Consider the following 17,148-nt stretch of genomic DNA (forward strand, 5'->3'; position numbering starts at 1 on the left):
GATGCATGCAAATACCCCAAACGACGTGAATATATTATGTTAATGTCAAAACGACATATCTCGGTATACTCGCAGGCGCAAATGGCCATTTAAACGAGATTTCTCGTTATCCGCGCTCTGAGGGTTAAGTTTAATAGCAATCAGACGAGTGATTTCAGAGAACAAGATTTTTTGACTAAAAACGGAAAAAATACCCTAAAAATACAAACATGCAAATTTCATCCAAATTTTTGCACACATAATTTAGAATACCTAAAGAAATCTGCATCCCAAGTTTCAACCAAATCTGACCAATGCTTACTGAGTTTTAGCCATTTGCAGGATTTTTCCTTTTTTCCCCCTCATTTGCATATTTTTGGCACTGACATGTTCATTTGAACAAATTCACATCTCCTGCCCTAGGTGCACCTGTACACCAAATACTAAGACAGTAGGTGCTACGGTTTAGGAGTTTTTGATGTGGACGGACATACATACATACATACATACATACATACATACATACATACATACAGACGACATATTTGGTGTGAACATGGATGATATTTGGTGTGAACATGGATGATGGGCTGTAGATGAGATTTTGTTCAAATGAAGTTGTCATTGCCAAAAATATGCAAATTAAGTGAAAAAATGTAAAAACAGTCAAAATTGAAAAAATTCAATAACCACTGAGCAGATTACATGAAAAATTAGCATGTAAGTACTTTGGGCTGACCTGAAATGATTGTGCACATCTTGGGTCAGTATCTTGGACTTGCTATTTTTCATGAATTTTTTTGTAATTTTCTCTCATTTTTGGTCAAAAAATCTTCTTCTCTGAAACCACAAGTCCGATTGATTTGAAACTTGGTATGGAAGTGCATAGGAGTGACCCTTCCTAAATTGTGGTGAAATTTGCATATTTTTAGTTTACAAACCCATAGACTCCCATGTATAAGGCAAATCTCCATAGACTTCCATGTATAAGGCCACGAAAAATAAAAATTTAGTTTCTCATCGTATTCATATTGCAAAAAGGATGCAGTGACACAATTTTTAGTCCCCACCGATGAAGTCCAGTGGGCTTATAGATTGGGTCATGTCCGTCTGTTCGTCCATCTGTGAGTCCATCCGTTCACGAAGATATCTCCGATATTTTGACAAAATGTCATGTGACTTGATGACCTTTGACCTCAAATATACATATTTGTCCATAACTCAGTAACCACAAGTGCTACTACCCTTCATATATGGTATGATGGGACACCTTATGACGCTACATATTGTACCTCATTAATTATGCACACATCTAATTTTGAGCGAGCCAATAGAGTTAGAGGTCTGATTTTTGGTGTATAGGGATAACTTAGCAATACAATTTTTTTGACAAAATGTCACATGACCTTGGTGACCTTTGACCTCAAATATACATATTTGTCCATAACTCAGTAACCACAAGTGCGACACCCTTCATATATGGTATGATGGGACACCTTATGACGCCACATATTGTACCTCATTAATTATGCGCATATCTAATTTTGAGCAAGCCAATAGAGCTAGAGGTCTGATTTTTGGTATATAGGGATAACTTAGCAATACAATTTTTAGTCCTTTGGGCCAAAGGCCCAAAGTACTAATGTGATGACGCGGCCTCTGTTGTTGCATACAGTGGGCCGTATGCTGTGGACGCAGGTATCTCAGAAACGCTTCAGTAACTTTTTCTGAAATTTGGTCTGATGGTCACTTGGGCATGTATCTCAAACGGTCTTTTTTCTTTTTTTGATTGAATCATTTTAAAGTCACTTTTTTAGCTTTTTTCTGATAACCACTATTTTCACTTTTTCCTCAAAACCACTGATTTGATTATTGTGATGTTTGGCATGGGTGTTCGTATAGTTGAAATACCGTCAGAAATGTTCAAGATTTGGTGATACATGCCTCACATTATTTTTAAACAATATTTTTATCCATTTTTATTTATATTTACTTGATTTTGCCTCACTTTCGCTAAAGCTACCGTCTGCGCATGCGCACAACTGTAGGACAAAATCTGAGTTGAAGAATCGAAACGGACGCCATCTTGTTTCTCGTGTATGGGCACATTTTGGTAAAGTTGACAGTGATGCACTTTTGCAGCTGTCGTGTATTTTTTGGTACGAAAGGCGCCTTTGATCGACTGAAGAATGATGGCCTCCGTAGGCGATAAACACCGGTACTGGCAGGCATATCAGTTCTACTGAGGAAGTAATCCACTGGCCCGTATAGGTCAGGGGCTCACTTAGGGGAGAACCACTTGATTTCTGGGGGGGTATAGAGGATTTCGAGGAAAAAAAATTGTCACCAGGTGAAATAAAAGAAAAAAATTAAGCCTGTAATGGCTTGAGAAAAAAATATTCTCATAACAGACAGAAATAAAAAAGGAATTGTCACAATGCTGTTGAAATGAGCAAAATTTTGGAAACTTCATTCTCATGTATTCTTTGCTGGCATGCTGCCAAAGGCACGCAAATGTTTTTACCACAAGTAATTCTTATGTGTTTTCTTCCAGCACTTATGATATAAGCATTCACTACTTTACACCTCGGTGCACTCGATGTTTTTCTTCCCTTTTCTGACCCAAGAAATCATGTTTCAGGATTTCTGTTGCAATATCTCAATGGTATAGGCAATATCTAGATGGGACTATTTGACTTCTGTAAATCGTGAAAATTTAAAACACAAGATAGGAGTCAATAAACTAGTGTTAAAACCAATACATTATTCTCTCAATATAAATATGTTTATGTTAGAAAGATTACAAGTTGACAATGAAAATTGAGGAACAACAAATATAATGAAATACAATGTGTGAGCCTTGTTTCTCTGACCACAAAAGATAACATCTCCCCTGAGAACATAAAAGGAATTGACTGTTTTAAAGAAAAGCAGGTATAGTACTGATCACAGTTGATTTGCTAAAAAAGTGTTCTATAATTTAAAGTTGTATATATAATAGACTTTCCATTTTGTTTGTCATTTGTTGGAATGTAAAATGAATAAATAAAAACATCCTGTGATATGTGAAACACTGGCTTAAATTTGAAAATTGCACTGCTACTCCATTTGAAAAAAAAATTGATGCAGGTCTGACTGTAGAAATCAAAAAATGCTGTCTCTCTAACAAAAAAAAGTTCCCATACTCACTTCCTGCATACCCCCCCCCCCCGAAATCAAATGGTTCTCCCCTTAATATGCGCATGCGCACATAACAAGTTAGCGTTTTTTCGAGGACTTTGAAAAAAAAACCCCGAGGCCTTCATGTTTCTCGGTCAGTTGCGAATTTTGACGTTTTAAAGGTTTTAGCGTATATTTGATTGCTGTCATGTATTTTTTTGCACGAAACGCTCCTTCGATAGACTGAAGAATGATGGCCTCCGAGGCTCCGTACTCGGTACTCCCCAGTACCGGCGAATCCATTGCTTTTAATAGCGAGGCAACCCGACCGGCGGCCCGCATTATAGCTGGGTGAGAGCGAGGGAATGCTCTGTCCTTCTACCTCCGGCCTCCATGTCATAACAAACTGGCGTCTTTTTATGTTAACGTACTGTCCTTTCGACACAGCGATTCCTTTTAGTTTTCTGTTGCTTATTTTGGGTAATTTCGACAGTTGTGCATTGATTTTGACATCATTTTTGACTTCGATCGCTAAAGTGTGTGCTTTTAAAGTTTTATGTTGACCGATTTACTAAGGAAGTACGCGCACTTCAGAATCACGGCATAATCCGACATGGTAATTTGGCATGATCATCAGATCATACATGATCCGAGATTGCACTTTAGCAAGGTCACGATAACTAATGTTGTTTGTTTCACTGTCGTTTAATACCTATATTTCCACTAAAAGACCATAAGAATTTCCTCCTGGCTACTTTGAAATCGTGCACTGGCATGCATGTAGTTGTCAACATCACTATGCTTGTTTGTGGCGAACAAAAACCCATCGGCAATCGCCACGATCTCAAAAGCGTGGCGACAGCTGATTTTGTCGAAATTGATAAAACTAAGCAGTCCAAATATATGCTAAAGACAAAATAAAACTCTTTATTTAAAGCGCTTACTTGAAATTGTAAAGGAAGACAAAATATTACAATTACATTCTCGCGATCTCCATGAACTGGCCTTCCGATCACGCTGATACTGAGATCATGGAGGTAGTGCTGAGCGGCTATTGACAAAGGTTGAGACGACCCAAACTAGCCAAAATTAGCCAAACCAGCATAAACCACCAAAAACGACCCATATCATCAAGTAAACGACCTAAAACAAACATTCTAGGTATTCAGGGATACAATAAAACTCCACCTTCTGGAGAAACCGTCGACAGAATTGCGGGCAGCCATGTTGTTGGTACTATCAATTACCAAGTTGTGGGGCTCATTTCGATGACACAACTGAAAACGAAAATAACTTCAGCATCGTAACTGGGCTCACCGAAGGAGGGCGCTTTTTCAAAGCAGTTCTATCTTGCCATTTAATGCCATGTCTGCTGTGGGTAATATGTGTAATTGAAAAATGGATCCACTTTGAGTACATCCAGCCAAGTGAATGAAGAATTTTTTTTATTGTTTCATGTATTTTGAAGCACAAGTCTACTACATGTGTTATTCAGTCACCATGATAATTCAAACACCTCTATCAGGTGGATGCAGCTGTATTATTGATGATGACTTGTTTGTGAAAAAAATTAAAGCTTCAAACTTTGGAAATTAAAACCTTTATGCAGTTGAAAGTCCTGCGTGATGTTGAGAATGCCACGTGCTTAGAGTCCGAGTCTACATTCATTATCTGTCAGCCTGCCTATGTATGTATGTATGTATGTATGTATGTATGTATGTATGTATGTATGTATGTATGTATGTATGTATGTATGTATGTATGTGTGTGTATAGGCCCTATGCATGCATGCATGTATATGTGTATGTATGTATGTATGTATGTATGTATGTATGTATGTATGTATGTATGTATGTATGTGTGTGTGTCGGATCTCCACATATAAATGTAGACATGCATGTTTCCTGTAATATGCCCTTGTATCAATATGGCCATGTGAGGGCGCTGTTTTTTTTAAAGCGACCACCCACTTAATCTGTTATTTGCTAGATCTTCAACTTTCCATGGTAACCTGCATGCACGCATATATATGTTTGTGTGCATGCATGCATGCATGCACATATATGCAGGTATGTGTATGTACATGTATGGAACCAGGGCCACGGCACATGTTATCTTAATATTTGGTTTGTAGAATTTATTCAAATAAATTAATGTTGGTATCAAAAAAATGTGAATGAGCTGTAAAAATGTAATAAACTAAAAACTTTGATCTCATTCCTTGGTAAGCCACTAAACACGACAACGGGGAAATTCCCTGTGCTACACTTTACGTTGTAAAAGCAGTAACAATCTTGCACAGCGCCCTCTATTGAAGAAACAAACCGAACCCCTTAACTCGTTGATGGCATGTATAGGAATTTGCAATGATCGAAAATGCCGGCTGGTTTTCGCCGTTTTTGGGGCGGTTTCTCCAGAAATCTGAGACATATTTCACAGGGGTTTCATTAAGTTTTGAAGTAGGGGGCCAGAATGAAAAAGTAGGCGGCTTGCAGCTGCCATGACCACAAAGCGGTCGTCGTGGGGGAGGGTCTGGGAGGGGGTGTTCCCCCTCCCGGCCATAGGCCGGAAACCCTGAAAAATGAGTTAAAATTCACTTTTTACAGCTCACAGTCACATGAATTTCTAGTATTTTCAGGAGAATTGTCAGCAGTGTTCCAGGGCAATTTGTGTTCTTTCATAAAAGCCATTTTACCTGGGAGATTAGGCCTAAATATGATAATTCATAATTACAAATAACAAAATGTGGTAATGTTGATGATATTTTGAACAAAGAAAACTGAAGTCTTAGAACCTAAGAACCCCTATGCTTTTGGGAGGTAAACTATAATCATTCACTATTATTAACGATATAAATTTGATATTGTAGACGATGTTGTAAGTGTTACATCAAGACAGGGGGGTAGGGGATTGCCCCTCTGTTGAAATGTTGGCACCCCAATTAATTTGTCAAGGTGGACCACTCCCCCAATGAAATGTAGAGGTACAAGTAGAACAAATGAACTGATGAAATCCCCCCGAAATTTTCTATTAAAATATCAGTGTTTCATCCAGGATGGCATCAACAAGGGGGATTTCCCCCTTTAAGCACAGTAAATGAGAAAATTTTCATTTATGTATAATGTTATGCTTTAAAAATTAATGTAAGAACCCTGATGTTTGGTATGGTAATCTGTAGATGAAGAACTTTTATACCTCTGGGGAGGTAAAAAGGATAATTCATTTAACAATAACGATAAAAACTGACAATCATTACCATATTTCGCAAATAGAAACAAAGACCCTCAAGGTTATTTGACTATATGTGTATGCAAAGTAAAACCTTGATATAGGATATGGAAATTTGTACGTTCAGAAGCTCACTTTTGGATTTAACCTGACGATGGTTTTGAAATGAATTTTAGTGGTCTGATCGTATTTTAACCACTCTCTGGGTGACGTTTTTATTGGCGTCGATAGACCGAAAAACAGTATATAATACGTCCAGCTGGTTATATACCTTGACATTTACGCCTACCACGGTGCAACGCACATCGGCTTACTAAAATTCGAACTGTAATTGGGAAGTTTTTTGCGAGAAAAAAATCAGGTCATTGTCTTCGGAAACAGTTTAAATCCACGTAATTATCCTTCTCTTGTTTCTTGGTCGACTTCAAAACCGAAGATCGTACAGAGAAGCTTGACCTTGCGATTGCTTCCGTCTTCATTGTTCATCGACCATTTTGAATTGAGCTAATGACAGCCTACAGGTGTAGTACGTATACGCACGTTTTCATTGGTGTATATAAAGGTCACCACATCGGGATCAGCAATTCAGGTAGCCAATAGAATCGTCCGTTGCAATTCTGATTTTTATTAAGGCAGTATACGCAAGACCGTGCTGCATCGTGGCACAGGTGCCCGGGTTGCCGGTGTACATGCATAGAGAGAGATGGGCCCATCTCTCTCTATGCATGTACACCGGCAACCCAGGCACCTGTGCATCGTGGTACAAGACGTACGATCGTAGTAGTCGCTCGTCTTCTAAATTTTGTTTCACATAAAAGCTGTTGCAAAGTTTGACTACACAGTTTGTGAAATTTGTCCGTATCATTTCAGAAGGTAAAAAATATTTCAGCGATGAAAGAGTTCAAATTTTCCGAAAAAGTAGCCGGCGAAATATTGAGAGTAACCGGTCAATTTCGCCGGCTGCCGGCTCTTAATGAAACCCCTGTTTCATCCCTGTGCTTATTTTAGGTCGTTTACTTGATGATATGGGTCGTTTATGGTGGTTTATGGTGGTTTGGCTAATTTTGGCTAGTTTGGGTCGTCTCAACCTTTGTCAATAGCCGTGCTGAGCTTTATTGACACAATATTTCATATCGCAGTATCAAATCAAACTGATTACAAAAGCCCTGGATCAGCGATATTTTAGTGAAATTTCCACATTAATCATAACTTGTGAAAAGTAAACGTGAAACAAAGACGTCGTGTATGCTGTCGATCGACAGCATTGTGTGAACCATAAAACCAGCTGGCATGGCATGTGCATTGACTGCACATGATAAAAGCAAGTCGACATTGCAATATCAAACGGTCTACATCTTGTGAAAACAACGACGTAGCAGTGAAAGTTGTCATAGTAATCGGTAAAAACTCTTCACTGATGAACTGATAATAGCGTCAAACAAATGAAATTGCATATTTAGAGAAGGAAAACCAACGTCTCATCGTGGCCTTGAGTGAGAATCAAACAATGGCGGATGTGCGGAGTGGGACTATTCTATTTAGGTAACGGGGGTACGGAGGGACACAGATTCATGAAGGTAAAACGTGGCATTTTCCTAGCGATGCTGTCGCGGGAACTTCAATGTCCCATTGTTGTAACACCTTTTCAATAGTTTTTCTGATCGGAAAAGTAATTTTATTACTGTAATGATCTATTATACGCTCATCACCTTTCTGTATCGGGGTTTAACCAGGGTAAGAGCACATAAAGTAAAGTGAAGTAAGCCTTTATTGAAATCCTATCCCCATTGGGGATCTTGATCATAAAGTGCAATACAGGTTTTGCAAAATCAACAACAAAAGAGTATATATAGATGAGGATGTAACATGTTCATCAATATTTTACTCTTTTTCATTTTTATTTTGGTCTGAGTTCAAACAATTTTCCCAAATCACATAATGATGATTTGTCTGTTCTTGAAAAATGTTTATAAGGTCTTGTGTGTCTCTGAATGTGTTTTTACAAATGTTTTAATTAGTTTACTTATAAACATCATGTCTACTGTGTGGCTAATGAAAGTTGCGTGTGGCTAATAAAATTAGGACCAAATTAGCCACACTGAGTAAGTGTGGCTACTAACTTGAAAATCCTACTGCTAACCCTGATTGTATGTCCTTTCCTGCACTACATAATTCAAAATTAAATATTGTTTTTGGCCTATACATACTTGAGGGGTAAGCTTATTTAGTCTCATACATTAAAGATGCACTGTTGACCTACAGAGTCCAAACTTTTTATCATTGTATTGTAGATAGGTATACACTCCAAATACTAAGTACAAGTGTGGTGAGTGTAACAAGCAAATGTTTTTTAGTCAATGGTTCATATCAAGGTTGTTGATACTTACAATCCACACTTGAACTTATGCTGGAGCGGTAACCAACCAGTTCAAATAACTTTCATTTATGTCAAAACAATTTGACATTTTGCCAAATTTCACATTTATGGCAATTAATAAACAGTGAGGAGGTACAAAGGACGTCGGTGCCCCCGGGCCCCATGTTTTGACAAAATGTCAGGTGACCTCGGTGACCTTTGACCTCAAATATACATATTTGTCCATAACTCAGTAACCACAAGTGCTACACCCTTCATATTTGGTATGATTGGACACCTTATGACACCACATACTGTACCTCATTAATTATGCACACATCTAATTGTAGGCAAGCGAATAGAGCTAGAGGTCTGATTTTTTTGGCATATAGGGATTAATTAGCAATATAGTTTTTTTTAAAAATGTCATGTGACTTCGATGACCTTTGACCTTGATTATACATAAATATGCATATCTCAGTAACCACAAGTTCTATACCCTCCAATTTTGATAGGATATTAGACCTTAAGATGTCACATCTTGTACCTCATTTATTGTGCGCATATGATTTCTTGGCTGGCCAATACTGCTAGAGGTCTGATCTTTTTTCCCGAATTAGAACCATAACTTAGACATGCCTCATGTGTTTCAAATCGGGAACAACGACATAAACCTATGTGCCCATACATCTCAAAATATACACTCCAGTGATACTACTTAATGACCATATTTCCCTGCCCCATCAAGACTACTACTCCTATTACAAGTGGGGACTATATCATTGTCAATGACTTGTTGAGTTAATGGTTGTATCACAGTATTCGATATTTCTAATTCTGTATTTTTACCATTTTATATTCTGAATAAGTACATTAAACATATTTCACTGTCTCCAGTACATTACATTTAAGTATTTTCACTTCATGCACTTTATCCCTTTCACACATGTTCAAATATCTGACCAGAGAACAAACACTAAATAGTCCAGGATGGGAGCTACAGTGTCATTGACGCTATTTTTAATTACACTCTTTCCTCTGAGTTATTTTGTATTTTCTTTGTATTTTTTTAGTTCTTCCAGTAATTTTCTGTCATGTACAGACCACTGAGACAAGGTGTGTAGTGGTCTTTAAATAATAAATTATTATTATTTTTATTATATCTAAACGTACTTTTGCTAGATATTATTTAACAATCATTCTGATGCCACACATTAATTTTTTTATGAAGAACTGAAAAAGTTATAACAAAAGTAACCTTCAATGATACAAATCAAAGAGAATTGAGGGTAATTTATTGTACTGTGCTTTTGATACATTGTTTCAGTGTGATTGTCCAAATCCAAACACTCCCTTCATACTCAGATATGCAGCAAAGAGTGTAAAATCAGCAGCAACAGAGGGAATTCTCTGATTTCATTGATTGCTCAAGTTTCAAATAAAAAAGGATGTGCTTTCTACCTTCCTTCCTTTTTATAATTTGTGAGCAGTTTGTAAACAACTGTGTTCCGTGAACATCTCTCAGTGTCACTGCTGAATCACAGTGTGTATGTGTTGTCTAAAATTCATTGACTGATAAAAATCTTCATAGGGCAGAAGCCTTGTATACCGTTTGATTTAAGCCTTACACTATTTATGATAAATGATGATTGCCTTTAAAAATCATATGTTATGTTCAATTTGTACGACTGTTGGGATTTGATCATACCTAACCTTACGAGTATGGAGAGAGTGTCTGGTTTGGCTATGCTGCTCCCTGTAGTTGGGAGGCAGCGTAGCCAAGGCCGGATGCTCTCACCATACATGTACTCATAAGGTTTAAGATCGCAACTCACTTCAAAAATGATTAACAGGTGAAATCTCTTAAATCCATATGTGAGCCTTTGAACTTACAAATTTTCATATCCCACATCAAGGTTCGTACTTTGCATACCAATGAAGTGAAATAACGTTGAGGATCTTGGTTTCTATTTGCAAAATATGGTCAACATTATCATTTTTAGCTTCCATATATGCATATATGCATATGTATATATGCAAATGGGAGGTATTCTCATAAGGTGGCAAAATGTCGTCTGTATGTATGTATGTCCGTCCATGTCAAAAATTCCTAAATCGCAGCACCTACTGTCTTAGTATTTGGTGTACAGGTGCACCTAGGGGTGGAGATGTGAATTTGTTCAAATGAACATGTAAATGCCAAAATATGCAAATGAGGGGAAAAAAGGAAAAATCCTGCAAATTGCTAAAACTCAGTAAGCATTGGTCAGATATTGTTGAAACTTAGTATTCAGATTCTATAGTATTCTAAATTCTGTGTGCAAAAATTTGGGTGAAATTTGCATGTTTGTATTTTTAGGGTATTTTTTCCGTTTTTAGTCAAAAAAATCTTGTTCTCTGAAATTGCTCCTCTGATTGCTCTGAAAGTTAATATTCATGTTCCTCAGGATGACCTCAGTCATGCTTGTACAAATTGTATTGATATTGTCATATTTGTAATTTTAGGGCAATTTTCCCAATTTTTGTTAAAAAAATTTTTATCCAAAAACTACTGATTTGATAGCTTTGATATTTGGTATACAGGTATCTAAGATTAATCTCGATATAATGTATTGAGGTTATGTTGAAACTGGCAATTTTTAGCTCCTCAGTTTTATATACTGAGGGGCTATTAGAATTGAAAACCAGTGTGGCGGCATCAACTTTAACTTCCTTCTGTCAAGATCTTAACTAACTTCCGTCTGTGCATTTGTCCATGTGTCTTTGTTTTCTATTTTCTGGGGCAAATTTTGCCTTTTTTGGTCAAAAAATTTTTCTCCTAAAACTACTTATCTGGTAGCTTTGATATCTAGTGTACAGGTTCCTAGGGTTTATGTTAATAAGATATATTGAAATAAGGATGAAATCTGCAATTTTGTATTTTTGGGGGCAATTTTTCTCATTTTTGGTCAAAAATTTTGTTTGTCAAAATTTACCAGTCTGATTGCTTTGATATTTAGTAAACAGGTTCTTAGGGTTTTTGATATATTGAAATTAGGTTGACATCCGGAATTTTGAAGTTTTGGGGCAACTTTGTGAAACTCAATTTTTATTGGGATATCTTTCATTTTGTATTTTTGAGATTTTTTGGGGGTAATTTTTTTTAACCTACTGGAACTTAAAGTATATAATGTGGTGATTTAGTAAGCATTTTATATGGTAAATTGTATTTGGTGTTGAAATATGGTAAAAAATCATTAGAAAACATAGCTGAGGTGATTTTAGCAAGTTTGGTTTGCAACAAATATATTCAAAAATTTTTTCAATGTTTAAGAGTGAGGGGGGGGAGGGTTCCTGTCAGATTTTGAAAAAAATTCCAAACAAATGTCAATTAAAAATTCAGCCAGAGAAGGTTTGACAAAAAGAAAAGGTGGGGAAAAAAAGAATGTACAATGGATCGCATAAAAAAGATAATGTACCTCATCAATCTTCCAGACACCCCACTCCTTTATCATGGTTCTGCCCCCCCCCCCCCTCCGCGCGCAATTAACCATACAGTTTATTTTAGTTTAAGATGTCAAGTTAGGTAAGGATTTGAAAGGAATAGTTAAGGTCAACACAGGTAAATTTCTTTACTTTATCTCTCCTGTCATCATCCTTTTGAAATTTGTTAAGTTTGTAAGTTGTTCCAGATGTGGATGCACCAGCTGTTCTGGAAGAAAACAATGTTTACTTTTCCCTGTAGGGTTTCAGAGTTACTGAATGTATGTTGATACTGTCCATGTACCGTATCTGGTGTATGGGCAAAATGTAGACATTGGTTGCATTTTATGTATTTCAGTCTATGTCAAATATTGTAAATGAAAAATCACGAACAGTTTACTGTGTGCTTGTAAAAGATAACATATTTGTTAATGCACAAACTGCCTTGCAGATTGATTGTCTTAAAATTATCACAGAAGTAGAAAAGGAAAAGAAACTAATCAAATTGCTGTAACATATTCACCCTCAGTGCCTGTAGGCCTATATTTAACTTTTTTATCATTACATTCAGCTGTTTGTTATATCTTTATCACTCTCCATGGGCCATGGCACACTAGGGGGCCAATGTCATCACTCTGTGCCAGTCTGTGTATGTTAATCTGTCTGTATGTATGTCCATGTTTCATGCAATTGTTGGCTTGTTTTGATAACTATATGGGAACAAACAGTGATATTGTCACTATTTTTAATTATTATTGATAAATAAATATCATTTCTACCTCCCTAATTGGTATTAAGGTTCTTCTTACTCTTGAATACTAGAATTTCAAGTGACTGTGAGCTGTAAAAAGTGAATTTTTTAGATAATTTTCCAGGGTTTCCGCCCTTTGGCTGGGAGGATGGACCTGGACCCTCCCCCAAATGATTCATAGTTGTGGCACGTAGTTGCAAGCCGCCTACTTTTTTATTTTGACTGCCTACTTCAAAATTTAGTGAAACCCCTGTTCAAATGGCTCAGTAATTGGGTCGCGACGACTTCCTCTGTAATCTTTGATATAAATGATAAATTTGAAACTGGTTGATAATTGCCTAAAACATCCTGATCCAATGATGCTTTCTCCAGAATTGAAATGACCATTTCCAGTTTCAGTCAATCAGGAATTTTCCTGAGGAAAACAGGGAGCAGTGTAGAAATACAGACTTTTACCAATTTAGCGGGTAGTGGATCGATAAAACTCGACTTGTTTGAGTTACATGTCAACCATTGACGTAGAGAGACCAAATATTATCTACCTTGACATTAATTCTATGCAATAACATATTCTAAGGGACACCTTTAGTTTGGTATGGCAGATTTATCACTTATTATGATGTAGTAGGTTGCATGGTATTGTGTAAGTGTGTATGATCAACGGTTGCGACAGTTGCCAACCATTTTGTACTTCAGTAGATGGTGCATCAAATTTGTTCAAATGTTCTTGACTATAAATATCACAAGCTGAAGTCCTTAGAAGCTTTCAAATATACATACACTCATTCTGGCCTGCCACATGTAACCAAATATGAGCAAAGTGTCATTGACGCTATTTTTCTTTCTTTTCTTAGTTACATCAGTACTACGAAAATTGAAGCAACAATCAAGAGAATCATTAGAAGAAAAAAGACCACAATTAATCAAGGCACTCCGGGATTTAGGAGATTTTTATTTAGAATTGAAATGGGATTTCCAGAGTTGGGGTAAGTTGCTGAATATTATCACTTCACTAAACAAAACTGTCAACTTTACATTCAAATCCCATTAAGTTGCAGTAGAGACTGCTCAAAAGTCCTAATGGTCACACCTTGGGCACACATATGGACCTACTTTGTGTTTAACAACTTCAAAAGCAGATGTTCATTGTGAACATGTTTATGAGAGTGCACATTTTTTGCATTGCTCAAAAGTGTTGATCCTTTGCATATTACAAGTTAAGATATTGTAGCAATTTTACTTAACCCACAAAATAAGTATGTAACATCGAACATTTACGCATTGTAATTCTGTCTGACTGTGAAGTTGCATGTCGACGTAACAGTATTACAGTATTTATTTACAGTATTTACAAAAAAATGAAAACCAGATATGGAAGCATCATGGGCCAGTGGCTAGAGCAGTGGACACACGATCATAGGATTGTGAGTTCGAGCCCCGGCATGGCTATAGTGTTGTGTCCTTGAGCAAGGCACTTTATTCCTCATTGCTTCTCCCCACCAAAGGAATGATAGGTACCTGGTAGGACAGAGGTTGTCATATGCCCAACCTTTTCCTTTCCTCTTTCCTTAATCACATGTCTGAACAAAGTTATTATGTCCTAGATCACAAGATCCAAGAGCTGGAAAGAGAGCTTGACCTAGCAATTGCCTTCTACCGGGAACAAACCTTCGCCTCATCCACAAAGGCCACATACGTAAAATAATCGCAATCATATCAATCCATAATCAGGGCTCCCGATACCCGATCGCCAGTTAGCCAAATGCGAAAGAAAGTTAAAAATGGCTACAAAAATTCCAGTTTGGCGAACATAGTGGCTAATGAATTTTTGCTGCCCTGGTGCAACCTCAACAAAAAACTACAGCTAACAATAAAACAGTTGTAAGATGTTGAAACAGTTTACCCTCCTTCATACAAAGTTGCAATGTATTGAAACACTGCACTCCCCTTTCTTCAAAGTTACAAATTCCCTGGTACGTAAAACAAACATTGTTGCTGTTCCGTCTACAGAACACAGAGGCTTTGCTTTGCCTCCCTGAGTCCCGTTCGTCCTTCAGTCTATCAGAAGTTTTACCTACTTTGCTAGAATCAAAATTTTGCCTGCAACTACTCAGTTTGATAGTAAAAACCATAATTAAAAAGGGAAATTTAAAAACGGAGTAATAATACAAGGAGAAAAACTGAGGTTTTCTGAAAGGTCAAGTCTAGGTCATCTCATCATGTGATGTCATGTATGAAGACCCCTTAAGTGTATAATTATGGTTCAAAAGAGCCACATAGAGTGGTCCAATAGGTAAAAGGTAATTTTGGTGCCTTCCAATTTAAATGGCATTCAGCTTGACTGTCAGTTTTAAATTAAATTTTATTAAGAGTCATTGCAAAGGGAAATTGTCAACAGTAATTGCAGTAAGCATATCCATTGTCAAATCATCACGTTTGTGAATTGCAATTTTGCATGAAAACATTAAAGCAACAATTCATTAAAATTATTAATTCGGTCTATTTCAAACTGCTATAACTTATACAAGAAATTATGTGATTCTGGATGCTTGTAATATTTTTGCAGATTCCACCAGTTTAAAGAGGCACTCCCACTTGGTAACCTTTTTAAAACACATTTTTTTAATGCCAACGGTCGATATTTGACGTGGCGACTCCGCGCAGATCGCGAGATATCGATAAAAACATGTCATTTCCCGAGCGTATTTTTCACATCCTGAAGTTTTACAATCGTTTCTGGATATGACCCGAAATCCCCCGAAAGTGTGTTGCTGTGCTGATTGACGATATTCTAAGGAGTCCAAAAACGTTCGAATGACGCAATTAAATTACCTCCTACTGCGATGACTTTATATACATCATTATCAATGCCTTTACCTCTGGTAATTCTTGTTTAAAACTTCTCCTTAGTTTTTGTCGTTTTCATTATTCTGAATCAGTTGTATTAAATTTTTAAACAATACCACAAAGATATCAGTTTTTACGTGTAAAATATTAGTTGCCTCTGATGACTACATTTTGTCGTCTGCCACACAGTTACGCGTGGTTCGGAACATAGCGGCCGCCGCGTGTGGTATGCGCGCACACCACGCGGCGGCCACTATGCATACTATGTATCAACCACACCTATCTGTGCTAGTCACCTATGCGAATTCTGGTGGAATCAGCAAACTTTGTTTTTCGTTTTTTTGCCGAGTCAGTAAGACTCGGCTTTCTCCCATGGGACATGACCACTCACCGACGCGAGTGGTACGGTACTGCTGTGGCGTACAGCAGCGTCAGCGTAGACTCCGTACTCCATAGCTTAGTTGACAATGGCCCCAGTGCCGAACGTTCTATGTTCGGAAGCTGAATTCAGGTGGGCCATCGGAATTCAAACTTTAACTTTTTTGAGGACATGTTTTTATCGATATCTCGCGATCCGCGCGCAGTCGCCATGTCAAATATCGACCGTTGGCATTAAAAAAATGTGTTTTAAAAATGTTACCAAGTGGGAGTGCCTCTTTAATGATGTAGAAGTGAACATCACCAGACATTTCTTGCTGATATCAAAATATCAAATGAAAATATATCTGTGCTAAAATGTTATCATAGTCATTAAAACAATGTACACTCTCAAGCAGTGCTGAGTAATTTAAATGAAAATATATCATAGTGTCTTGTTTTACAAGAGTTATGTTTGGCCAAACCCTCTGGTCTCAAGTAAAATACTCATACTGAAAATGCTATTCAGCCTGCTTGATCACAACTATGACATACAAGTAACACCGGGGCCGATTGTATCTACACTGGCAGTGTGCTACTAAATGCTTTCTTCTGCACCATTTTTTTTTCTTGTGGCTAAAACATTTTGGTTATGGAAGACTGCATAAATTTGCGGCATGAGAGGATTGTAGCTTATGACAAGCTATCTTACTGTCACTTTTCTACCAGATTTTTAGAATTCAATTGATACCTTATTTTATTTCTGGTGGTAAAAGTTTACCATCTGAAATGAAAAAGTATTTCTACACTGAAAATGTCATAAAAACACAGATTACTAATGCAATAAAAACTGAGCAAATATTTGTTTAATGTAAAAACTATCATGAACAACATACAAAATATCTTGATTTGTAAACTTAGGAACTCCTGAATGCCGAGAAAGCTGTTGCGACGCTTAAGATCATAAACCAGCTAAAAGTTGCTCAAAGTGGCTACAAAATTTTTGATT

The 17,148-nt window shown here is 37.0% G+C and overlaps 1 protein-coding gene across 3 annotated transcripts in view; it reads left to right on the forward strand.

Annotated features, from left to right (window-relative positions):
• LOC139139382 (ankyrin repeat domain-containing protein 13C-like) overlaps positions 1-17,148 on the forward strand; it is a 314,195-nt gene that overhangs the window by 84,675 nt on the left and 212,372 nt on the right. For all 3 annotated transcript variants that reach the window (XM_070708283.1, XM_070708284.1, XM_070708282.1), the window contains exon 4: positions 13,790-13,921. In XM_070708283.1, the coding sequence (XP_070564384.1) occupies positions 13,790-13,921 (132 nt within the window). The remainder of the gene's footprint in view (positions 1-13,789; positions 13,922-17,148) is intronic.

Source organism: Ptychodera flava, chromosome 8 (assembly GCF_041260155.1).
Source record: "Ptychodera flava strain L36383 chromosome 8, AS_Pfla_20210202, whole genome shotgun sequence".
NCBI lineage: Eukaryota > Metazoa > Hemichordata > Enteropneusta > Ptychoderidae > Ptychodera > Ptychodera flava.